This window comes from Schistocerca cancellata, chromosome 4, assembly GCF_023864275.1.
Source record: "Schistocerca cancellata isolate TAMUIC-IGC-003103 chromosome 4, iqSchCanc2.1, whole genome shotgun sequence".
NCBI classification, from domain to species: Eukaryota; Metazoa; Arthropoda; class Insecta; order Orthoptera; family Acrididae; genus Schistocerca; species Schistocerca cancellata.
In genome coordinates, this window is record NC_064629.1 from 722,623,851 (window position 1) to 722,650,126 (window position 26,276).

General features: G+C 44.0%; 1 protein-coding gene across 2 annotated transcripts in view; it reads right to left on the minus strand.

The window, feature by feature from the left end:
- The window catches only part of LOC126183770 (uncharacterized), a 675,939-nt gene extending 649,974 nt beyond the window's left edge, over window positions 1-25,965 (minus strand). The window contains exon 1 of one of the 2 annotated variants that reach the window (XM_049926002.1): window positions 25,771-25,965. In XM_049926002.1, the coding sequence (XP_049781959.1) occupies window positions 25,771-25,933 (163 nt within the window). In that variant the 5' untranslated portion in view covers window positions 25,934-25,965. The remainder of the gene's footprint in view (window positions 1-25,770) is intronic. The other variant, XM_049926003.1, reaches the window with a different exon arrangement.
- Window positions 25,966-26,276: the final 311 nt, after the last annotated feature.

Genomic DNA, 26,276 nt, shown 5'->3' on the forward strand with positions numbered 1-26,276 from the left:
CTCCTGGGGTATCGGCGAGGACCATTCGCAACCGTCTCCATGAAGCTGGGCTACGGTCCCGCACACCGTTAGGCCGTCTTCCGCTCACGCCCCAACATCGTGCAGCCCGCCTCCAGTGGTGTCGCGACAGGCGTGAATGGAGGGACGAATGGAGACGTGTCGTCTTCAGCGATGAGAGTCGCTTCTGCCTCGGTGCCAATGATGGTCGTATGCGTGTTTGGCGCCGTGCAGGTGAGCGCCACAATCAGGACTGCATACGACCGAGGCACACAGGGCCAACACCCGGCATCATGGTGTGGGGAGCGATCTCCTACACTGGCCGTACACCACTGGTGATCGTCGAGGGGACACTGAATAGTGCACGGTACATCCAAACCGTCATCGAACGCATCGTTCTACCATTCCTAGACCGGCAAGGGAACTTGCTGTTCCAACAGGACAATGCACGTCCGCATGTATCCCGTGCCACCCAACGTGCTCTAGAAGGTGTAAGTCAACTACCCTGGCCAGCAAGATCTCCGGATCTGTCCCCCATTGAACATGTTTGGGACTGGATGAAGCGTCGTCTCACGCGGTCTGCACGTCCAGCACGAACGCTGGTCCAACTGAGGCGCCAGGTGGAAATGGCATGGCAAGCCGTTCCACAGGACTACATCCAGCATCTCTACGATCGTCTCCATGGGAGAATAGCAGCCTGCATTGCTGCGAAAGGTGGATATACACTGTACTAGTGCCGACATTGTGCATGCTCTGTTGCCTGTGTCTATGTGCCTGTGGTTCTGTCAGTGTGATCATGTGATGTATCTGACCCCAGGAATGTGTCAATAAAGTTTCCCCTTCCTGGGACAATGAATTCACGGTGTTCTTATTTCAATTTCCAGGAGTGTAGTTGCTGTTTGACTCCGAAGACGTCTCCTGCAGTCGGAAACGAAACGTCAGGGAATAGTTTTATACATCGAACATGGTCTCGCAGCCCTTGCGTTTTAGATGAAGTAAACACCGGGCGTGATAACCTCTATTGTATTTTTCCGAGTTTTTTGTAAAATGTGAAATATGATGGAAAACAGCAAAACTCTATATTTGGTTTTACTTGGATATCAAAAAACTCATCACCATATTCCGAGCATAAAATAATAAAGCACTCCCAATTTTCAGTTTTGTAGTGTAGGCAGTACTTCATGGTTCAGAGAGCCTTGAATAAGCAGATTCGGAAATGAAAGACTACTTACTACCAGTTCCCATTTTTAAAATCACCAGTATCCGCTTTTGAGTAGAGGCTGCAGTTTCATTCAGATTATCTGGAGAACGATTTCCTGCAGCAGAACTATTTGACATTTGTTTCGGACCCCAATTCGAAGTTATTCAAATTTTGTGCTGCACAAGGGGACTGTTTTAGCCTCTAGTCGACTTCCTTTTGTAGAAAGTTACTCGTTCTCTCCTCCATTCGCAACACTGAGCGTTGTGCGAGACGGTCCGAAGCAGCGCAAGAAGTCTGTCGAAAAAGTGTCAACAGTCTCTCGGAGAAGCGCATGCAGATTGTTTCAACAGCGGAAGCAGTTCTATCATTCGTGTTCGGAAGTAAAATAGCGTGCATCTAATGACTATGTTGGACAACTATGGTATCTCGAATGAGACTATTTTAATGTATTGTGAAGATTCACAAAACTGATTGTTCGAGTGATGTTTGAAAGAAATATAAAATGACTGGCGTATTAAATTATTCGACAGTTCGGGATTTCGTGTATGTTTCGTGAGCCGTCTGAAATACGGCCTGGCGCATGGATTATTGTAAACATGTAACAGATCTAACCGGCCAGTAGTTCATAAAATTCGTAAATAGGAACATGGACACGACTGTTGACTTTATAATCTGAAGAGTACGAGGTACCGTGTGTCACTTCGTTGTAAAAGAGCTTGCTTTCGACGAGTGATTAAGAGGATTTAATATACTAATTTTAATAAGTACTGACTTCATATCATTTATCACGAAACACACCATACTGTCACATAACTTAAAATAGTCATGGTTTTTCAGCACGTAGAGCTTCAGTATCAACAAATGAATGAAAATTACGAGTAATGCTTTTAGTCTATTTTCAGATTATGTAATTGAGTGATCGGCACGCCCTTCTTGCCTGGGTGAAATAAATGAGGCTGATAAGAATTTTAGAGGACGGATAGTGAGTATTAAATTACCTCTAATTACATGACAAAATATAGCAACGGTTAGGTTTCGTTGTGAATATATCGTTTTTAAAAAACGTAAGCAACTTTATTACGCCGACGCCACTCAACACTGTATTTGCTTTCTCGAGGCAAGAATTCCTAATAGCACGAACTAGGTTATTTAAGCTCTCTGAAATCTCCAGCCCCTTCCCCTTAATATTTTCCCCTGTTTTTATCACGCCTGGAGAGACGTAAATTTGGCGTAACAGCTCTTAATTTGACCTTCAGTAATTTTTTGAGAGCTATTTTAACATTGTTTTTCAGCTACTGTCCTTTTTAGGACGAAGTGACTTAAGTCGTCCACCATTATCAAGATAAGTTCAGCATGCTGATTTTCAGTGATACGTCTAGTATCCCTATGTATATATTAATTTCACCACTATGCTGAAAGTACTTGTATACGAGGTATCATGTGCTGAAAAGATAGATTCTCCCGCAAGCACATGCTCACCTCACGTGCAGCCCTCGGAGCTCCACTACAGGTGTTAGTTACCACTGTGGAATTTCTCCTGCGTTAGTGGCTTGTAAAACTTTTGACATCAGAAGGATTTTTTCTGGTTTGACGTATGTCTTTCTAAGTAGGCTGTTTAGATTTTCTTATTGGTAACGCCACGTAGCGCTCTGTATGAAAATCACTGGCTGTGCTGTGTGCAGTCTGTGGCTAGTTTGCATTGTTGTCTGCCATTGTAGTGTGGGGCAGCTGGATGTGAACAGCGCGTAGCGTTGCGCAGTTGGAGGTGAGCTGCCAGCAGTGGTGGATGTGGGGAAGTGAGATGGCGGATTTTTGAGACCGGGTGATCTGGACGTGTGTCCATCAGAAACAGTACATTTGTAAGAAGGGATGTCATGAACTGCTATATATATTATGACTTTTGAACACTATTAAGGTAAATACATTGTTTGTTCTCTATCAAAATCTTTCATTTGCTAACTATGCCTATCAGTAGTTAGTGCCTTCAGTAGTTTGAATCTTTTATTTAGCTAGCAGTATTGGCGCTCGCTGTATTGCAGTAGTTCGGGTAACGAAGATTTTTGTGAGGTAAATGATTTGTGAAACGTATAGGTTAATTTAGTCATGGCCATTCTTTTGTAGGAATTATTGAAAGTCAGATTGCGCTGCGTTAAAAAATATTGGGTGTCAGTTTAAGCACAGTCATGCATAATTGTTCAAAGGGGACGTTTCATCTTGTATAAATAGATTACATTGAATCTCATCTTCTCGACCAGTATCCCGATTTCACACTTACGGCATGTTGCTCTTGACACTGACCAGTGCTGTGTGTAATCTAATTACCTCATTTTATATACGCGACAGTACTCCTGATTACGTAATACTGTGATCGTGATTGCTGTGGTCTGAAACCTATTTTACGGTGGCTAGCTACCAACTTGTTAAAGGTGCTTTCAATGTCGAAGTACTTCTCTCTTCTGTTAAGGTGTAAGGTGGCTGCAATTTCCCACCTTACAAGCACTCGTCTACACACTTCGCCGTGATTTAATGCCGGAATTAGGTATAATTTGATAGGCTGTACATCGTATATATGAATATTTAAAGAAAACTGACATTGTCACGTACACCTTGCAAATAGTTAACACTTATTGCATGAAAGGTGATGGAGTGTCTTAATTATCAGTATCTGTACTAGTAGAGGTTGGAACGCCAGTGGAAATGAAACGGCAGGCGTAACTCAGGCACTGAGTGGAAAAGCCCGCACAGGTGTGTTGGTTCAGCTTAACAGAGTAAGTAGCCCTAGCCGGACGGTCGAGGCACCTGAGCGCTGAAGCACAGTAGAGTGGCGGCTGGCTTGTCTTGTAGCTAGGCCGGAAGGATAACCGGAAACTCTGAAAATCTTGGACGCAGCAGAGAGGAACAACGAAGCGTTACTTCGGAAATCACGCGGGCTGAGTTATTTCCGAGGACTTTTACTCTGAGTAGCGTGCCATTGTACGAATTCCTAATTAATGGGGATAGGTATTTCCTCGCAAGCTTTCTGCGCTGGACGACAAAAGGCTAAAATATGGTTGGTCCACGTTCGGAAGAATCTGTAGAGAGGAAGAATATTCCGTGGTTTTGAGAATATGATTCGCCTTCTGCAGTTACGAGGGAGGGGAGCCGAGCTTTGCTGGGAAGCCAGCGGTGGAGTGGATGAGGTCTTCCGTTCTGAGCGCACGTGTTTGATGTCCGCCCCGTATCGGCTTTTGTTGGTCGAGACGGACTTGCTGTCTTTTCTCTCAGGAGATTTTATAGTGGTTAGGCACTGTACTGTTGCGAACTTATACGATTCTGGACTTCGCCTCCGGGTAGGGAGTCGTTGTTGAGTACGCAGCGTTCAGTGATTGAGAGCACTTCTTCTGTCTACAGTCACGTAGAGACGTTATCTTAATTCCGTCCTTGTGGCTGGGAGCTCGCGTTTCTTGTCTGTAGAACACAGAGAGGAGAAGATAGTATTAGATTATACTAGTCAGAGGACCGCCTTCAGCCGTCCTAGTGTTTGAAAGAATTTATTTTGTGGCTGGAGTTCTTACATCGTTGCAGACGTGTACGAGAACCATCACTCCGACGCACCGGACGCAGTACATACGGTGATATTGGCTCTGAGCACGATGGGACTCAACATCTTAGGTCATAAGTCCCCCAGAACTTAGAACTACTTAAACCTAACTAACCTAAGGACATCACACACACCCATGCCCGAGGCAGGATTCGAACCTGCGACCGTAGCAGTCCCGCGGTTCCGGACTGCAGCGCCAGAACCGCTAGACCACCGCGGCCGGCACATACGGTGATATTGCTAACTGCTTCGGCTTATTAGGGCTATAAGGTTAAACAGCTGTGATGACGTAAGTTTTATTTCCACTGAGGTTGCACACCACTGTAGATCATCTTTGAAAGTAGTGTCTTCTAGTTTTTGGTACGTAGATGATGTCAGTCATCTCACGTTATTTATATTACATCACGTAGCCATAAAAAGGGGCAAATTTTGGCAATTGATCAGTAACATTAGTTAGGAAATATAAACATTTGTAATATAAAGAGGTTTTTAATCTACAATAAATGTATAAGCAGAAACAACTTTTATCAGTTAGTAGTTACTAGTTCCCTTAATCATTCATTTATGTTTAGGTTGTAATTTATATGTTAAAGAGCAAGAAGGAGAAAATAATATCACAATTAAGAGATCCTAAGATCTGCTTCAGGGGGTAGTCAGACAGGGCCAAATCTTCATTTTCGCGTTCAGTATTTTCCGTTGCGCACATTCATTTTACACCCGCCTGGAGTAGCTTCTTGGAAATGAACTGAACCACTAAGGCCGTTAACTAAAGTTTGGTGGGCTGCACATTCATCGTCTTCAACTGATTTCTGCACACAGCCATCGGAATGGGGCAAGTAATTTCATGCTCCCTGGGCTCCCCATTGTGATAGTGTGTTTCTTTAAGTCACGACCCATTCCAGTCTGGAGAGCTTGAAAAGTCTTACAGGTTTGTAGAGTAGATTTTCCCCGCTTGCCTATCTGGAGAAACATCATACACCCATGTAACGTAACTGGAATTTAATACAGCAAATATTTGAAAAAAATTCTGATTTGGTGATAAAGGCTACTCAGCTTCCGGCTACCCTTTTTTTATTCATATGAAATGCAGATGTGCTCGTAATCTGGTTTTCCTGAAGCTCTCCCAGCAGGGACTTCTTGATTTGGGAATTGTATCACTGGACGGTATCACTTCTGTCTGACCAGTGTAAGTCTGGGATCTAAGTATCTCTTTAATCTGAACTGGCACGAAGCAGGTGACACTACTATTGCATCGAAATTACAGTTTCAGAAAGAGGAATGCACAATAAGATCAAAGGCAGTAAAGGCAGACTGTGAAGTTGGCGCAAGAACTTCAAAATCGTCGATCGCCGAAGAGGAATGTGGATAATACTTTATCTGAAATTGAAGAAACTATTTTCAGGCACATCTTTTATACAGACTGGCAATGAGATTCAAAGTAGGTGCTGACTATAGCTACAAAATTTGTTTCTACGTTTAAAACTATGGAAGCTACAGTTAACGTTTGAATCCATGGATTCGATGAGAACGTGAGTTTGCAGGATGACCGTTTGGACAAGCTATTAGATATTTTGCCACACTGATCCTAATGAACAACCCGCAGTAACGGTAACATTGGACCATACTCCTTGTCAATTTCAGACAGACAATGAGTAAGTGCAACAAAGTAGAGAAAATCGCCGATCTCAGATTTGGTGAATTTGCTGTAGCCTTCTTTGAATACATAATTTAAAAAAAAAATGGTTCAAATGGCTCTGAGCACTATGGGACTTAACATCTGTGGTCATCAGTCCCCTAGAACTTAGAACTACTTAAACCTAACTAACCTAAGGACATCACACACATCCATGCCCGAGGCAGGATTCGAACCTGCGACCGTAGTACATAATTCAAACACCGGGATAATTCCAGAGGCAATCTCACGAAAACAAGACACGTGAAAGAATTAAAAGACGGTTTTACATAGGAGAGTCATGTTGACTTTGTTTAATTTTTGTAGGGATTTTAATTACGCACCAGTAACTTGCTTTCGCTTTTTGTTACGACTCTAAAATCATTTGTCATGCGAAATCTGTTTGCACTCTTGGACTTTTAATTAGTTGTAACAGACATAAAAGCGGAGACAGCAGAAAAAAAACTACTAAGTACTCATTTGTCAGCTTCAGATGTCATTCCTCGCTGAGAAGCGTGTCGCGTGCGAATGCCCGTCCATCACGCGTTGCCTTTGTAAACTTTAAACTTCATATAATTAGCTGTTGAGTAAAATTACACTGCAACACCTTTTGAGATTTCTCTCCCTTTATTACTGTGCTGATTAGAGAAAATATGGAATGTAATTCCTTATTTAAAAAGATCTGTTAAATTGTGAAAGTATTTGTATAGTTACTAGCTTGTTTAACTCAGATTATAACAGAAGGTATTTTCTTTCGACGTAGCCGAGTGTTTCTGCAAAGTAGCCAGTGGTCGGCGATATGAATTACTTTCATTTGCCACCACGTTCCAACAGTCAAAACACAAAGCTGACTTTGAAGTGTCACTAGCAGTCTGAAATAAGCAATTAACTGTACACCATTCAACTTCGACAAAAAATGTCCAGGATCAGGAACAGACTTCTGCAGCTTACGATAACAAAAATATGTAGTGAAACGTTTGTAGTTTACGTGTCACGGAATGTTCAGCGTTGATATGGGAGGCAAGTGCAAGCACTTTAATGCAGAACGGGATAAACATACGATGGTATACTGAAAAATCATGCCTCCGAAATTTTTTATTCTGTTCTGAATATCGGATGAGGTATTCCATGCCACGCGGCCGGCCGCTGTGGCTCAGCGGTTCTAGGCGCTTCAGTCGGGAAGCTGCTACTGTCGCAGGTTCGAATCCTGCCTCGGGCATGGATGTGTGTGATGTCCTTAGGTTAGTTAGGTTTAAGTATTTCTAAGTCTAGGGGACTGATGACCTCAGATGTTAAGTTCCATAGTGCTTAGAATCATTTGAACCATGCCACATATATTACTCGGTGAACTTCCATGCTTTGCTAACGCAAGTTGCAACTCTGTTTCGCTAGAGGGCTCCGAATAGTAACGTGTAACATGACAATGTGTAACGTAATGTCGGTACGAGGGAAACCCTCAGAAAACTGAAAGCACGAATTCAAAGAATTCGTCCACACATGAAGCACCCTCTCCTTTAGCATGACAGTGCCACACCACACACGAGCGCAGCCACATCTGCAACAGTCGAATGACTTGGGTGCACTGCCATCGATTACATACCATACAACCCCGACTTGGCCCCATTTGATTTTCATCTTTTTCCGAAACTTAATGAGCACCTTCCAGGACTTCACTTCCATGCGGCGTTTCGCGGATGATGCTGTAGTATACAGAGAAGTTGCAGCATTAGAAAATTGCAGCGAAATGCAGGAAGATCTGCAGCGGATAGGCACTTGGTGCAGGGAGTGGCAACTGACCCTTAACATAGACAAATGTAATGTATTGCGAATACATAGAAAGAAGGATCCTTTATTGTATGATTATATGATAGCGGAACAAACACTGGTAGCAGTTACTTCTGTACAATATCTGGGAGTATGCGTACGGAACGATTTGAAGTGGAATGATCATATAAAATTAATTGTTGTTAAGGCGGGTACCAGGTTGAGACTCATTCGGAGAATCCTTAGAAAATGTAGTCCATCAACAAAGGAGGTGGATTACAAAACACTCGTTCGACCTGTACTTGAGTATTGCTCATTAGTGTGGGATCCGTACCAGGTCGGGTTGACGGACGAAACAGAGAAGATCCAAAGAGGAGCGGCGCGTTTCGTCACAGGGTTATTTGGTAAGCGTGATAGCGTTACGGAGATGTTTAGCAAACTCAAGTGGCAGACTCTGCAAGAGAGGCGCTCCGCATCGCGGTGTAGCTCGATGTTCAGGTTCCGAGAGGGTGCGTTTCTGGATGAGGTATCGAATATATTGCTTCCCTCTACTTATACCTCCCGAGGAGATCACGAATGTATAATCAGAGAGATTCGGGCGCGCACGGAGGCTTTCCGGCAGTCGTTCTTCTGGCGAACCATACGCGAGTGGAACAGGAAAGGGAGGTAATGACAGTGGCACGTAAAGTGCCCTCCGCCACACACCGTTGGGTGGCTTGCGGAGTATAAATGTAGATGTAGATGTTTATAGTGACGAAACCTTTCAAACAGAAGAGAGGTTGTGGCTCGGTCAACAGAGTCAAACATTCAACAGTGACGATATCAACAAATTAGTCTCTCGTTGGGTGAAATGTATTCGTCGCCAGGGACACAATGTTGAGAAATAAATACACAGACCTGAAGGATAAAAATTTGGAACGTTATTAATGTTTACTTTATTTCAAAATTTTTTAACAGTTTTCACATAAAATTTCGGAGGCGTTATTTTTCAACTCTCCCTCGTATATCCAATCAATTACTGAAAATGCGAACCAGTGGCAGCAAAACGAGACACCACAGTCCCATAGTGATTATTCATTTCAAGGTGCCCAGGTGTTGCACAAATGCCCAAAAAATATCGCCTGACTCTGTCACGGGTCGTCTGTTAACGAGAAATGAGAATTGTGTTGTCAAGTTGCCTTGAAGTGTGCTATCATTAAGAGAACCGGAATCGTCATTATTAAAATAATCACCGCCTACACAGTAACCCTTTTAACTTCCTCCATCTGCCAGAATAACTGGACATTGTAGACGTAGGTTTCAGCCATAGAACATATGCTCCATATGCTCTATTTGATAGTTTCACACAGATAAACCGGTTAGTGAAGAACCTGTCATCACAATCAGAAGTACATCTACCTCTTCTGTCAAACAGTCATGTTTAGGTTTCAGAAACACTTGTGTAGTATGAAAAAATAGATTGCAACTGTCTTATCTGGTAACAAGAAGTACCTCTTAACTGTCACATCGGTGGTTCAGTATTACTAGACCACTTAGCCACTCCTGGATTCACCGTCACAAAGATATCGTCTTTGTCGAATTGACGTCACATAGGACGGCTTCAGCCTACTCTCTTCAACAGGAAGACTACATCAAGACAAAGAATAAATGCGGTCCTTCTGCAGAAATCTGCATAAAGATCAGCATTCGATTGCTTATAGCTTCTGCTACCCCCTTCACTCATTTAAAGCTACATCTTAAGATCAGGATTTACTACCTCCAGAAAAAGAACCCAACTTGCTTAGATACTGAAGCAGGCATATCTCTACTGAGGGAAGTTGCTCTAAGCAACAACAGCTAATTACTGTTACACCCTTCAAATGAGCAAAAGCGAGGCAACTCTGATAATTGACAGTTCTACATCTTATTAGTCAACTCTTTCTCATTGTGCTGTGATTGTATTTTATGATGTTTCTGAGCACTTACAATTATAGAAACAAGACAGAGCATATCTGAGGAATTTTATCCAATAAAAAGTACGACGTATCAGCATTAATTTGTAATTCCAAGGGGTCCGCTAACTGGTCCTAATTCCTCAGTTTATGTCTCTCTGGTACGTCATGTTAAGTTTCGATGGTCGTAAATACTGCGGTGGATAATTACAGAACCAAAATCAGTAGGTGTCTGGTAGGCAACTGGTATTTCCTCCATGGATTTCAATTATGGTGGTTTATTTTGTTTTCCGCAACAATTCTTGAATGCGTCTTTCAGTGGAGTCATTGTCGATGCTTTTAATGCTCCTTGTAAAGTGTTAGTGTTCAGTCTACAGACGAAGTCCTATCGACAGGCTCGTAGACTGCTGGAAAGATGTGTTGGAATTTACACCGGCGGTCAATGAGAACCCTAGTCAGGAAAGTCGTTAAGGCATAAACTTCTTTGTCACAAGGGTCTGAATTCAGTGACAAAGGATTGCAAAACTTGTGTATTTTAATGATAAATGTTCAAATAACATAGAATTTTTGATTACAAGTAAACACATGCAAACGGCATCTTGGAAATGAATTCATTACATGTGGTTCGCAGGCATTACTTTATCGTTAGACACACTCTGCTTAAGAAGGGGCATTTGCATCAAAATGTGAGAACCACTTTATATCTGTCATATTAACTGCGCCCACCTTCATGTTCAAAATCAATTAAGTATTCGACTTTGGAATGCCTGAATCCTCGATAATCAATTCGAATACCCATACTATACGAAATTTTCATTGTCAGTTCCACATTGCCCGACTGTGAAACTAAATCCTGCGCTAAATTTCATATATTTCTTTACTGGTACAGAATGATAGCATATAGCGCAATTGGTGCGATCCTCGCACTGGGCCGGCCACTGTGGCCGAGCGGTTCTAAGCGCTTCAGTCCGGAACTGCGCGACTGCTACTGTGGCAGTTTCGAATCCTGCCTCGGGCCTGTTCAAGATGTATGTGAAATCTTATGGGACTTAACTGCTAAGGTCATCAGTCCCTAAGCTTACACACTACTTAACCTAAATTATCCTAAGGACAAACACACACACCCATGCCCGAAGGAGGACTCGAACCTCCGCCGGGATCAGCCGCACAGTCCATGACTGCAGTGCCCGAGACCGCTCGGCTAATCCCGCACGGTGCCTCGGGCATGGATGTGTGTGATGTCCTTAGGTTAGTTAGGTTTAATTAGTTCTAAGTCTAGGGGACTGATGGCCTCAGATGTTAAGTCTCATAGTTCATAGAGCCATTTGAACCATTTGAACCTCCCATTGGACGAGGATATTATTGCCGCCTGCTGTGTTCAAATGGTTCAAATGGCTCTGAGCACTATGGGACTTAACTGCTGAGGTAATCAGTCCCCTAGACTTAGAACTACTTAAACCTAACTAACCTAAGGACGTCACACACATCCATGCCCGAGGCAGGATTCGAACCTGCGCCTGCTGTGTCGCAGTGTTCGAGATGTGTAGGCTATGTGCCAGTACTAATTCCACTTTCTCCGTTATTCTGGTTTCTATAAAAATGCCATCCTTTCTGAAGCTGAAGGATAATTACTGGACTTGTTTGACTGGATGAACAGTCCTCTGGACACAAAATCTGGATTGAGAGTAAACAGAGTATTGCAGAACAGTGGAAATGAAACTACTGGCAAACTCATCACTAAAATTGGGGACCACGTAGAAGACGAGGTGAAGAAATTATTCTACGCTTGAAGCAAAATAACGCACTATGGACGAAGCAAAGAGGACATCAGATGCAGTCTAGCACAAGAAACGAGAGCATTCCTTGCTAGAAAGAATTTATTAACATCAAATATAGACCTTATTCTGAGGAAAAAATTTCTCAGAATGTACATCTGAAGCACAGATTTGTATGGAATGGAACCATGGACTGGGGAAAGACCGGGAAAGAAGAGAATCGAAGCATTTGAGATACGGTGCTACACAAGGATGTGGAAAATGAATTAGACTGGTAAGGCACAGGCAGTATAGACCAACTGCTAGGGGACTTCAAAAAATAAGTTACACATTATTACGGCGTGCCAAGTAACGTTTATCGAATGCTGCACCAGGCTTCAAAGAAACACAGAAACGTGACACTATTTTTTCAGCTTAGTCGCCAAGTCCGTGTAAACAACGGTTCGGAAGTTCTACCAATCGTTCAGTTTCTCGACGATGGAACTCCGATCCTTGGTCACGGAGTCATTCGAGAACTACTGTGGGAATGTCCTCATTGTCTGAAAAACTTTCGCCCACAGCTGTTCTCTTAGCTCTCTGGAAAGATGGAAATCGCATGGTTCAAAATCTTGTCTTCGCGGTGAGCATCACTCACTTCTGTGCGGGCCAGGTTTAATTAATGTTGGCTCCATTTCATCACAGATGGACGCTCGACAGTGCGTTCAGTCCCTGCACCGGCAGAATTTCGCTGTGTGTCTGTAAAATTTAGCTGTTTTGTCCACAAGAATTGTACTGTCCCACGTATTTCAACTTTGGCGTAGGTTTCTAGTTGCCGTGCGATTTCAGTCGGGCACTGTGACGCACCTGTTACCCGTAGCACAACAGAACTGTGTCTGCAGCAAACCCAGAACGTGTACTCTCTTCTGACAATGTACTAATCTTGTTGCGCAACGGTTTTATCGTGGGACGACATGTGTAGCTTACTTTCTAGACGTAGATGTCGTGTGACTCTGGCCTCCCGCCGGGTAGACCGTTCGCCGGGTGCAAGTCTTTCGATTTGGCTCTACTTCGGCGACTTAGCATCGATGGGGATGAAATGACGAGAATTAGGACAACACAACACCCAGTCCCTGAGCGGAGAAAATCTCCGACCCAGCCGGGAATCGAACCCGGGCCCTAAGGATTGACATTCTGTGGCGCTGACCACTCAGCTACCGGGGTCGGACAGCTTACTTTCTGAAGTTCATACGTAGAAGAAGGACTAAAATTTCAGGAGCAGTGTTAATATATCAGAGAATAACCGTCTTGACACAGGAGGGAGTCGAAAAAAATGGTTCAAATGGCTCTGAGCACTATGGGACAAAACATCTGTGGCCATCAGTCCCCTAGAACATAGAACTACTTAAACCTAACTAACCTAAGGACATCACACACATCCATGCCCGAGGCAGGATTCGAACCTGCGACCGGAGCGGTCACGCGGTTCCAGACTGAAGCGCCTTTAACCGCACGGCCACACCGGCCGGCGGAGGGAGTCGTAGATGGAAAAAAATGTAGGAAAGGACAGAGACTGGAATATACAGGGCGGCCAGAAGCAGGCTTAAAAGCTTGTAATAGTGTTGCAGGATAAGTTGTGCTGAGAAGTAATTGTTAAGAACAAAACTGACAAGTTACGGCGTTTACAAGTTCATTAGCATTGAAGTTAGCCAATCAGACCGTTACGCGCTACATTCAAGCGGCCCGCCAGAGACAGTGTAGCCAAACGCGTTCTTCGTTTGGGTTCCTAAAACGGAAAAAGGGAGGGATAGCAAAATTGGACACGTGACGGTAGCAAGGATCGAACCAGAGGCAAAGGCTGAGCAGTGTGATGCGCTGTTATCTATGCAATGAGAACAACTGACACTAGTTGCATCTGGCGGGCTGCATGAATCTGCCCGCGTAACTGCCTGATTGGCTAACTTCAGTGCTAATTAACTCGGGAACGGCACAATGTATCAGATTTTTTTCTTAATAATTATCAGCGCTACCTACCCTGCAAAACTCTTATAAGCTTTCTAGACTGTTTCTGACCATCCTGAATGCAACAAATAACTGAGGATGTCGATTGTAAGTGATACATTGATATGAAGAGATTAGCAAGAAGAAAAATAATGAGCTGTACACACACCGCACTGAATTTTTTTTTAAAATTAGGAGTGGTACTGGGGCAATCCAAAATTTTTGTTGAGTCATGTCTTTGTCCCAGTGGGCTTAGAAAGTCCCTGTAATTTTCCCCATCTCTAAAACTCTAAAATGGTTCAAATGGCTCTGAGCACTATGGGACTTAACTTCCGAGGCCATAAGTCCCCTAGAACTTAGAACTACTTAAACCCAACTAACCTAAGGACATCACACAACACCCAACACCCAACCATCACGAGGCAGAGAAAATCCCTGACCCCGCCGGGAATCGTACCCGGGAACCCGGGCGTGGGAAGCGAGAACGCTACCGCACGACCACGAGATGCGGGCAAGGGATTTAAAATCTGAGGTCATCAGTCCCTATACTTAAAACTACTTAAACCTAAGTAACCTAAGGACATCACACACATCCATGCCCGAGGCAGGATTCGAACCTGCGACCGTAGCAGCAGCGCGGTTCCGGACTGAAGGGCCTAGAACCACTCGTCCACAGCGGCCGGCTCTCTAAAACTCTACATTTGCGTTTCTGATCGACTGACGACGTAAATGTGAGATGCGAGTGTGTGGTCGTGGGAAAACACTGAGGGCGCTCCGTGTGTCGGTAGCAGGAAGCAGGTCCGCGCGCCGTCCACAGCCCACAGCTGCTTGGCCAAGAATAGCGCCACAGCTGCCGCTTCCACACATCGATTCGCTGGGCTCCCAGCTTTAGCTCACCCCTTCACATTTTGCGCCGCGCACTCTTCCCTCATCGGAAACAACGCACCGTCGACTGCAAATCGGGCTTTTATTAGACAGCGTACAAACAGCCGCTCGGGCGAGCGTCAGAATATTTGGCTTTCTCTCTGACCGGGCTGACAGCGCGGGATGGCGTCCACTGCTCTTTCGAAGGCTCAAGCGCATCGGTACATTTAAATAGCGGAATAGTTACAGTGCTCGAATTGGGGCCCGAAGTCATCAGCTACCAGTGGTGATACCGCACCAACGCCTCCATATGGTCACAGTTTCATGTATTATACGTTTGTGATTGGATTCAGGATTTCCTAGAAGAAAGAACACAACATGTCATTCTTAACGGTTCAAAATCTGCAGATGTAGAGGTAATTTCGGGAGTACCGCAAGGAAGCGTGATAGGACCTTTATTGTTTACAATATACATAAATGACTTAGTTGACAACATCGGTAGCTCCGTGAGGCTATTTGCAGATGACACGGTTGTCTACAAGAAAGTAGCAACATCAGAAGACTCGTACGTACTCCAGGAAGACCTGCAGAGGATTAATGCATGGTGCGACAGCTGGCAGCTTTCCCTAAACGTAGATAAATGTAATATAATGCGCATACATAGGGGCAGAAATCCATTCCAGTACGATTATGCCATAGGTGGTAAATCATTGGAAGCGGTAACGACCGTAAAATACTTAGGAGTTACTATCCGGAGCGATCTGAAGTGGAATGATCACATAAAACAAATAGTGGGAAAAGCAGGCGCCAGGTTGAGATTCATAGGAAGAATTCTAAGAAAATGTGACTCATCGACGAAAGAAGTAGCTTACAAAACGCTTGTTCGTCCGATTCTTGAGTATTGCTCATCAGTATGGGACCCTTACCAGGTTGGATTAATAGAACAGATAGACATGATCCAGCGAAAAGCAGCGCAATTCGTCATGGGGACATTTAGTCAGCGCGAGAGCGTTACGGAGATGCTGAACAAGCTCCAGTGGCGGACACTTCAAGAAAGGCGTTACGCAATACGGAGAGGTTTATTATCGAAATTACGAGAGAGCACATTCCGGGAAGAGATGGGCAACATATTACTACCGCCCACATATATCTCGCGTAATGATCACAACGAAAAGATCCGAGAAATTAGAGCAAATACGGAGACTTACAAGCAGTCGTTCTTCCCATGCACAATTCGTGAATGGAACAGGGAAGGGGGGATCAGATAGTGGTACAATAAGTACCCTCCGCCACACACCGTAAGGTGGCTCGCGGAGTATAGATGTAGATGTAGATGTAGATGTACGCAAGTCGGTGATGAAGTCAACATAGGCAAACGAATGATCGCAGTTACCTGACGTACCAATCCGGGTATAAGGTTAGATAGAGGGTTGCATTAAAGTTGAAATACAGTAAGTTATCATAGAGTATCAGTTGTCAATAGATGAAAAGTGGAATGAAATTTTCACTCTACAGCGGAGTGTGCGCTGAAATTGTGTGCCGTACCGAGAGTCGAACTCGGGTCCTTTGCCTTTCGCGGGCAAGCGCTCTAACAACTGAGCTACCCAAGCACGACTCACGCCCCGTCCTCACAGCTTTAATTCCGCCAGTACCTCGTCTCCTACCTTTCAAACTTCACAGAAGCTCTCCTGCGAACCTTGCAGAACTAGCACTCCTGGAAGAAAGGATATTGCGGAGACATGGCTCAGCCACAGCCTGGGGGTTGTTTCTAGAATGAAATATTTCACTCTACAGCGGACTGCTAGCTCTGCAAGGTTCGCAGGAGAGCTTCTGTGAAGTTTGGAAGGTAGGAGACGAGGTACTGGCGGAATTAAAGCTGTGAGGACGGGGCGTGAGTCGTGCTTGGGTAGCTCAGTTGTTAGAGCCCTTGCCCGCGAAAGGCAAAGGTCCCGAGTTCGAGTCTCGGTCCGGCACACAGTTTTAATCTGCCAGGAAGTTTCAGGTGAAAAGTAATTTCTCAGAGACGTAATAGGAGCAGTACTGGTCATGTCATACAGGGTAGGCAAAGCAGCACTAGCCCGGAAAATATTTCACACGCGTTAAGATAGGCAACCTAACTTACGTCATCCGTATCCAGGGCAAATTGTGTAAGTTGGGTTGACTGTCTTGAGGTACATAAACAATTTCTGGGCCCGTTTTGTTTTCCCACCCTGAACATGCCGTTAATCACCAATATTTTCGGAATCGTTGAAGAATGTGGTGCTACGAAGATGAATGAGTATTTTTCTGTTTATATAATCCACGAACTTTTTTTTTTTTAGATATTAAAGCATATATGTATTTTTAAAGAAACGACTTCTTTCTAAAGGTGTTCGAGAGAACTTGAAACTATGAATAAACTTAAATGATGGTTTTTGTGGTTGCAGCTAAACTGATCGAAAAATTATGACAATGTTTTGTATACGATGGCTAATACAGCACAGTTTCGTCTGCTCTGAAAAGTTGACAGTAGATAGCTGGACGGAAGCCGTTTATCTTCGCAAGTTTGACCTTCATATTTAGCAAATTACCCGCATGTTTGTAAACGTTTTCACAGCAAACCGTAACGAACGACATATTATTATACATATCATTTTATATGTTCTCGAACATCTTTGAAAGAAGTGAGTTCTTCCATTATAAAAAGCAGCTGCTGCAGTACGTTAGCGTATGAAACAGTTACTGGCGTTGTATACGCAATTAAAGACTCATCCCACTGCGCACTATGCTGTATCGAAAAGTCTTCTTTCATAATCTTCAACGGTTTCGGAAATAATTATGATGTTTTACGCACACTGTACTTTACCACTATGGACAATGACATTAGTTATAACGTCAAAAATTTGGCGGACGGTGGGCTTACCTATATGGAGCAGTGTCCAAAAACACAGTGTACAACCTAAGAAAGGTAAAGGCCTGTTGGGAGTTTTATGCAACGTTTCACAGCTGGCTGTAATTTCTTAAACGTCTCTCTGTGCGCGGTAATTAGTCTAATTTTGTCTTCGCGATATCTACGGGTCCGATATGTAGGTAGTTGTTGTAATTCCAAGATTCGTCACTTAAAGTTAATTCTAGAAACTTCCTAAGCGTTTGCCAGTACAATTCTTTCAGCATTCCCGTGTCACTTTCCGATAGGTTAAACAATCCTGTGCTGCTCTTCTCTATACACTGGTGTCCAAAATTACAGCAACAAACCGCTGTTTCCCGGTCCTGTATCTAATTCACCATATAATCATACAAACTGTAAACCAGATATTCGTACTATCGTGCTCGCATGGAAGATGGCATTCCGGTGAATGGACAACTATGCGAACGATGCTGTCACGGCATCTATCAAAGGAAGTAGTGTTTGCCGGGTAGCCCCACATCCACAGTCGTTGTGTACACAGCCACAGACGGTGCAGTATGGTACAGAGAACATGCCTACCAGACTCTCTGCGGTGGAGGACCATAGAAAGAAAGAAAGCAGAACAGTCGCAAACTGATGTGGCCCAATGGCTTAATGTGAATCATTCTGTTGTTTCTCGGATGAGGTGGCGACAATTAATAGAGACAGAAAGTGTATCCCGAAGACGAGGGCAGGATCGCCCAACTGTGACTTCAGAAGAGAGGGCCGTTATTTAGTACCACCTTAGTACTGCATAGCAACTGGAATGTCAGCTCGCAGCATCCACTGGACATTTTGCATCGAGCCAAACGGTGGGGGTTGGGTTGTTTGGGGGAGGAGACGACACAGCGAGGTCACCAGTCTCATCGGATTAGGGAAGGACGCGGATATTCGTCCACGATACTCAGAGGGCCATAGACACGGGTTCAAAGGTAGATTCCGTGTTTCTTGACTTCCGCAAGGCATTCGATACAGTTCCCCACAGTCGTCTAATGAACAAAGTAAGAGCATATGGACTATCAGACCAATTGTGTGATTGGGTTGAAGAGTTCCTAGATAACAGAACGCAGCATGTCGTTCTCAATGGAGAGAAGTCTTCCGAAGTAAGAGTGTGCCGCAGGGGAGTGTCATAGGACCGTTGCTATTTACAATATGCATAAATGACCTTGTGGATGACATCGGAAGTTCACTGAGGCTTTTTGCAGATGATGCAGTGGTGTACCGAGAGGTTGTAACAATGGAAAATTGTACTGAAATGCAGGAGGATCTGCAGCGAATTGACGCATGGTGCAGGGAATGGCAATTGAATCTCAATGTAGACAAGTGTAATGTGCTGGAAATACATAGAAAGATAGATCCCTTATCATTTAGCTACAAAATAGCAGGTCAGCAACTGGAAGCAGTTAATTCCATAAATTATCTGGGAGTACGCATTAGGAGTGATTTAAAATGGAATGATCATATAAAGTTGATCGTCGATAAAGCAGATGCCAGACTGAGATTCATTGGAAGAATCCTAAGGAAATGCAGTCCGAAAACAAAGGAAGTAGGTTACAGTACGCTTGTTCGCCCACTGCTTGAATACTGTTCAGCAGTGTGGGATCCGTACCAGATAGGGTTGATAGAAGAGATAGAGAAGATCCAACGGAGAGCAGCGCGCTTCGTTACAGGATCATTTAGTAATCGCGAAAGCGTTACGGAGATGATAGATAAACTCAAGTGGAAGACTCTGCAGGAGAGACGCTCAGTAGCTCGGTACGGGCTTTTGTTAAAGTTTCGAGAACATACCTTCACCGAAGAGTCAATCAGTATATTGGTCCCTCCTACGTATATCTCGCGAAGAGACCATGAGGATAAAATCAGAGAGATTAGAGCCCACACAGAAGCATACCGACAATCCTTCTTTCCACGAACAATACGAGACCGGAATAGAAGGGAGAACCGATAGAGGTACTCAGGGTACCCTCCGCCACACACCGTCAGGTGGCTTGCGGAGTATGGATGTAGATGTAGATGTAGATTTAGATAGAAGTCGGCCGTGCCCTTTCAAATTAACTATCCTGGCATTTGCCTGAAGCGATCTAGGGAAATCACGAAAAACCTAAATCAGGATGGCCGGACGCGGGATTGAACCATCGCCCTCCCGAATGTGAGTCCAGTGTGCTAGCCACTGCCACACCTCGCTCGGTACCAAACGGTGTGCCGAAGGCTTCGGCAGAGTGGCCTTTATTGTCGGAGACCTGCTGTATGTGTGCCTCCAACGCGTTTTCACGGAAGGGAACGTCTAGAGTGGAGTCACCAGCACCTGAGCGGTTGAATAGTGGGCCAATGTTCTTTTCGAAAATAAGTCCTGATATAGGCTGGACAGCGATTTTCGATGGATTCGCATTCGCATATGGAGGGAACGTGGAACACGATTTCGGGACCCAAACATTGTGGAAAGAGGCCGATATCAAGAAGGATTCCTAATGCTGTGGGCACCACTCACATCGGTCTTCATAAAACTGTACGGGTGAATCGGCAGGGTTTAACTGCTGTCAGGTATCGTGTCGAGATCTTGGGACCTCATATACGGTTGTTGAGAGGTGCTGTGGGCCTAGACTTCGTATTGATGGACGACAATGCTCGACCTCACAGAGCACGGGTGGTTGATGTTTTCTTGGAAACGGAAGATATTGCACACATGGCGTGACCTGCTCGCTCTCCCGATTTCCATCCATAGAGCATGTCTGGGATGCACTAGGGAGGCGGCTTGCATCACATCAGCATCCACCAATCACTCTCCAAGATTGCGAGCAGCTCTGCAGCAAGAGTGGGCATTATTACCTCAACATGAGTCTGATGGCATCATTCACAGCATGCCCCGTCGTTGTCAGGCTTGTATTGCTGCCACAGGTGATCACACACCATACCGAGCACATTAACCAGTTGTCGGAATGGGTGTGCAAATCCGTTAAGTTGGAAAAAAACGAAGAACATTTTTGTCTACCTTTATGCATGTTGCAGTTGTTTACGTTCTGTATTCTTTGTATTCTTTATACTTTACTATCACCTATTTATACTACTTTGTGGCAGAATAACAGCAACCTTGCAAAATTTCCGTTTGTTGCTATAATTTTGGACACCATTGTACACTACTGCCGATTAAAATTGCTACACCATGAAGATGACGTGCTACAGACGCGAAATTTAACCGACAGGAAAAAGATGCTGTGATATGCAAATGATTAGCTTTTCAGAACATTCACACAAGGTTGGCGCCGATGGCGACACCTACAACATGCTGACATCAGGAAAGTTTCCAACCGTTTTCTCATACACAAATAGCAGTAGACCGGCGTTTCCTGGTGAAACGTTGTTGTGATGCCTCGTGTAAGGAGGAGAAATGCGTACCATGACATTTCAGACTTTGATAAAGGTCGGATTGTAGCCTATCGCGATTGCGGTTTATCGTATCGCGACACTGCTGCTCGCGTTGGTCGAGATCCAATGACCGTTAGCAGAATACGGAATCGGTGGGTTCAGGAAGGTAATACGGAACACCGTACTGCATCCCAACGGCCTCGTATCACTAGCAGTCGAGATGACAGGCATCTTATCCGCATGGCTGTAACGGATCGTGCAGCCACGTCTCGATCCCTGAGTCAACAGATGGGGACGTTTGCAAGACAACAACCATCTACACGAACAGTTCGACGTTTGCAGCAGCACGGACTATCAGCTCGGAGACCATGGCTGCGGTTACCCTTGACGCTGCATCACAGACAGGAGCGCCTGCAATGGTGTACTCAACGACGAACCTGGGTGCACGAATGGCAAAAAGTCATTTTTTGGGATGAATCCAGGTTCTGTTTACAGCATCATGATGGTCGCATCCGTGTTTGGTGACATCTCGGTGAACGCACATTGGAAGCATGTGTTCGTCATCGCCATACTGGCGTATCACCCGGCGTAATGGTATGGGGTGCCATTGGTTACACGTCTTGGTCACCTCTTGTTCGCATTGACGGCACATCGAACAATGGACGTTACTTTTCAGATCTGTTACGACCCGTGACTCTACCCTTCATTCGATCCCTGCGAAACTCTACATTTCAGCAGGATAATGCACGATCGAATGTTGGAGGTCCTGTACTGGCCTTTCTGGATACAGAAAATGTTCGACTGCTGCCATGACCAGCAAATTCTCCAGATCTCTCACCAATTGAAAACGTCTGGAAAATGGTGGCCCAGCAACTGGCTCGTCACAAGGGATCGAGGGCGTGATAATGGAATGGGGAGAGATCAGGACTATGGGACGGGTGATCGAGTGTCTCCCGCTTGTCAGTAATGGCTGGCCTCGTAGGTCGAGAAGCGTCTTGTGTCGAATCTCGACCGACACAGAACTTGGCGCACCATTCCACAACGGTAGTTTTCGCCGGACATGCTGCCCTATACATTCTCCGATGGATTTCTTCCGGTATTTGTCTTTCGGCAGCCAAGATAAGACTAATATCACGTTGGTTCTGTATGGGCGCAATTGGTAATAAAGCCACCAAAGTTCACGGTTCCGCATTTACCACAAGCACGTTGGCAAGGCACGATTGCCAAGCTCATCTTTGCCTCTATGTCGATGCTTATATACCCGAATCGGTGTCGTGCTACGTTGCGGAAAGGATGATAAAATATCAATCATGTACCGAGACCAGCACTTCGCCATTTTGCAGGTGTGGTAAATCAAAAAAATGTCTGCGATAAAGCTTGTACAGCTTGAAAAAATATGTAATTGTCTGTATCCGGTATTGTTTCTGAACCATCTGTGTTTCTCTAGTCTTTAGATCGTTTATCCTTCGGACATCTGTTTTCTGCAAATGAAGATGTTTTACAGATGTCTATCTTGATGAGTGATAGAACAGACACACCACCTTATTTTAAAATGCTTCTAACTCGTTGTTAGCCGATCGAGCTTCGGTACTTCAGTTCTCAGTGAATTAGAAGCCAAATAAAGTAGATCTCGAGTGCTCCGTAGCAAAACAGTCCTAGCGACATTATCGCTGACTTGTACTCTGCGCTAAAGTGCAGCGGTCACGTTAAGGATTCAGTTGGGAACTGGGAAGGGAAGGATGTAGTTGAGCTTCCAGTAGAGCATTGACAGGTTTATATCACGTGATTAGCGTAGCATAATAACAATATGAAGATACTGAGAACAGAGTAAGTGAATAGTTTGGAGTCCTGAGACACGTATTTCTTTGACGAAAACTCATGTGTTTGGCAGTCTCGGGAATTTGTCATTCATTCTGTAAACGGTATTGGAGGAATGGCTACAATAACCATCTGAAACTAAGTACAATACTCCTCTGGCGTTACTATATTTCACAACTAAAGTTGTAGTGCGGTCGTTTCACTTGATTGCAGAATGTGCTTTATAATGCCCGTATCACAAAGCTGCGAGGACTTACACTGGCCACTATCTGATTCCTAAAAAATGTAACTTTAGCTTATTCCTCTTTAGTAATCATATGTAGAATATAAGATTAGATCGTGCCATCGACAACCATTCGTACCATCAGCAGATACGGAAGATTCAATATCGACATTGTATGTTTACGAATTATAAGCAGTTGCAATCATCTTAAGCGGTTACTGTAATCTGGCTGAACCCAAATCATAAATTTGATCAAAATGTTGAGAAATGTTAGATATAAACCGATCAACGGGACAATGTAAGAGAAACATATATCCTGCAATGGATAATTACTCATTTTTATTTAGAAAATGTTTCATTTCCATTAGCGTTCTAACCTGTAAAAGACAGATCGAAGCTGCATCGCCATGCAGTTGACATGGCCATTAATTTTGAAAACGTAAAGAGGTGGAAGATACAAACAGAGCTCATAGTTAAAGGAATTCTGTGATTATTAGTTCTGGACAAAATCTAACGGACGTTGATAATCTTCATATTTTAGTTATAAGATTTCCTGCGGTAGGATAACCAGTTGCACTATCTACAGGATGATAAAAGTTGTGTTGTGGAATCTGTCAACAACAATGCCAAATGCAGAATTTGGTGAAATAGAGCTTGCGTTCTGTGTGTTTAATATAAGTGAGTCGCGCGCCTACATAGAAAGGCACTGGTTCACAGTTCCCTCAACAGTCCTGTGTTTCAGTAGTTCAATTAAAAAAATGGAATCCCTTGTACACCTACAGTTGTCACCATTTACAGCTCAGGTATCTCCAGCTACAAACTGACCCAAAGTAAATCACGGGCCTGGACAACACTGCAGCCACAGCAAAGTCAGGCGCAGACTGTCACCCTGCCGCGTTTATTACAGTTACAATATCTGCCATAATTGAAGAGACTACTGTCTGAATATCTGAAAGGAATAATAGCAATTTCATTGCTGATAAGAGCTGAAACTTCGGTGACATTCAAGTAAATTCATCAGATGGATGGCCTTGGTATCATTAGCTTCTATATAAGTACTTTGTTATTGCTAATACTATCCTATCCTCATCTGCATGGTTTATCCGCCACTACACACATCTCATTGGGTTTTTTTTCTGTTAAGCTGTAATCTGCGTTGGCCTTTCCTCGTCCTTTTCTGTATACATGCTTCATTATTTTTAACATGAACATTTGGTAAGAATTGTCGCTTCTAGCACTGGTCACTGGTTTTCTTGCTTGTTTTTTATTTTCTGCAATATACACCTCCCATATTATGCTCACGTTAAACTATTATACCACGTCCATACCACTGCGTTTGTTTTGTTATTATTGTGTTTCTTCAGTAAACAAAAACGTCAACAACTCTAACATGGCCTTTTGGTCACTATGTGGTATTGAAACATGAGAATCATGTGGGCTGAAAATAAAAGAAAAAGAAAACGGATATATGCATGCAAATACATCTTCCCGTGGAAGCAGAAAGAGACGACGACATCTCACAACTTACATTGGCTTGAACGGATAAAATGAAACGCATGTGGTGATGGAAAAACTAATTTTGGAGTTGCGTAGCCAGTTTCAGCGTTAATACAGTAGTTCAGATAAAACTTTGTACTAATTCTTCCGGAAATTTAAACATATTAATTTATGAGAAGTGAATTAATATTTGCATAACTGTATGCTATTTGAATGTTCGTGACATCGTAGGGACAGAATTTTAAGCAAAGTAAATAATAGCATGGAAATCACATGGTACTTCTACGCCACTAATTCTGTGTTTATGTATAGAGGACATAAAGCGCTTAACTAATCCTTAGAGACGGTCACAGTTTGCTCAGATTGACAACAACGAGAAAGTCCCTTATATTAAAAGGCTCTTCCAATAACTCCATTAGGTTACTGAATATTACGTCTGTTTATTGCAGAGGAGTATGGTTAGTGATGCGGAGTTTGTCAGTGACTAAGTGCACTTGTTTAGGTCTGTGCAAGTCGGAATAGCAAGCAGCCGGGAGCTTCAGCTGCTGAATTACGATATTTGAACAACGTTTAATTACGTTTTGGAATCGAGACATCTTTTATTATTTACGATTCACGTTTGACTCTCTGTGAATATTAAAACTGGCGACTTTGGAACTGTTGTTTTGTATTTACTTTGGCAAAAAATGTTTCACGAGATTTTTTACAGGCGTTGAGTAAATTGCTGTTTCTGTCTTTCTTTCTTTACAGTAGACGCACTTAAACGTGATATATACGAGTTCGTCTAGAAGAGGACAACTCCTTTCTACAACATACTGTACACAGATATTTTATGAAAAGTAGCATATTCTTCTACAGAAATAGATATCAGTAAGAACTACTGCTCAAACGGAGGAAGCAACTGCTGAAACCTGAAGGAACCAGGTGAAACACGTGTACGTAAAATAAACGCACACAATTATTTATTAGTATCTCATCGAAGAAGAGTGTCACATTTAATGAGATGATGCATGAAATATGATGGGTGACATGTTGAGTCATACGGTACTCTCATTGTGTCTTATTTTTGATTCGTTAGTATTTGGACTATTCGTGTAATAGCTGTTGCTGTGTGTTAAGGGCAAGGGCAGTGGCTCGCGGACGCTCGTATTTTTGGGAGGAGGAGCCAGCCGTGATACTCACGGAAGTGCTGGAAGGGTCCGTCGATGTCGAGGTAGGCGTCGGACTGGATGAGCTCGGACATTTCCTTGCTGTTGCGCACACCGTAGCACAGCAGCTCGAAGTGACTGGCGATGGTGGACATAGCGGCGCGGCGAAGCGCGGGAGGCTGGTTCCGGAGGGGCATCTTGGGGCCGACTGGCCACACCGCAGCCGCCAGCCGACAGCTATTCCCGGACCACCTACCACCTGCCCCCGCCACTGCGGCACCAGTCTCAGCCACCAAACGTCAGCCCCTCACTCACTGAGGTCAGTGGCACACACTTCGGACGGCATTCTAATCCGTACTGGCGATGTTGGCCACTAAAATTGCAACAGGAGAGAACGCAAACGACGAAATTTTACACTACTGGCCATTAAAATTGCTACACCACGAAGATGACGTGCTACAGACACGAAATTTAACCGACAGGAAGAAGATGCTGTGATATGCAAATGATTAGCTTTTCAGAGCATTCACACAAGGTTGG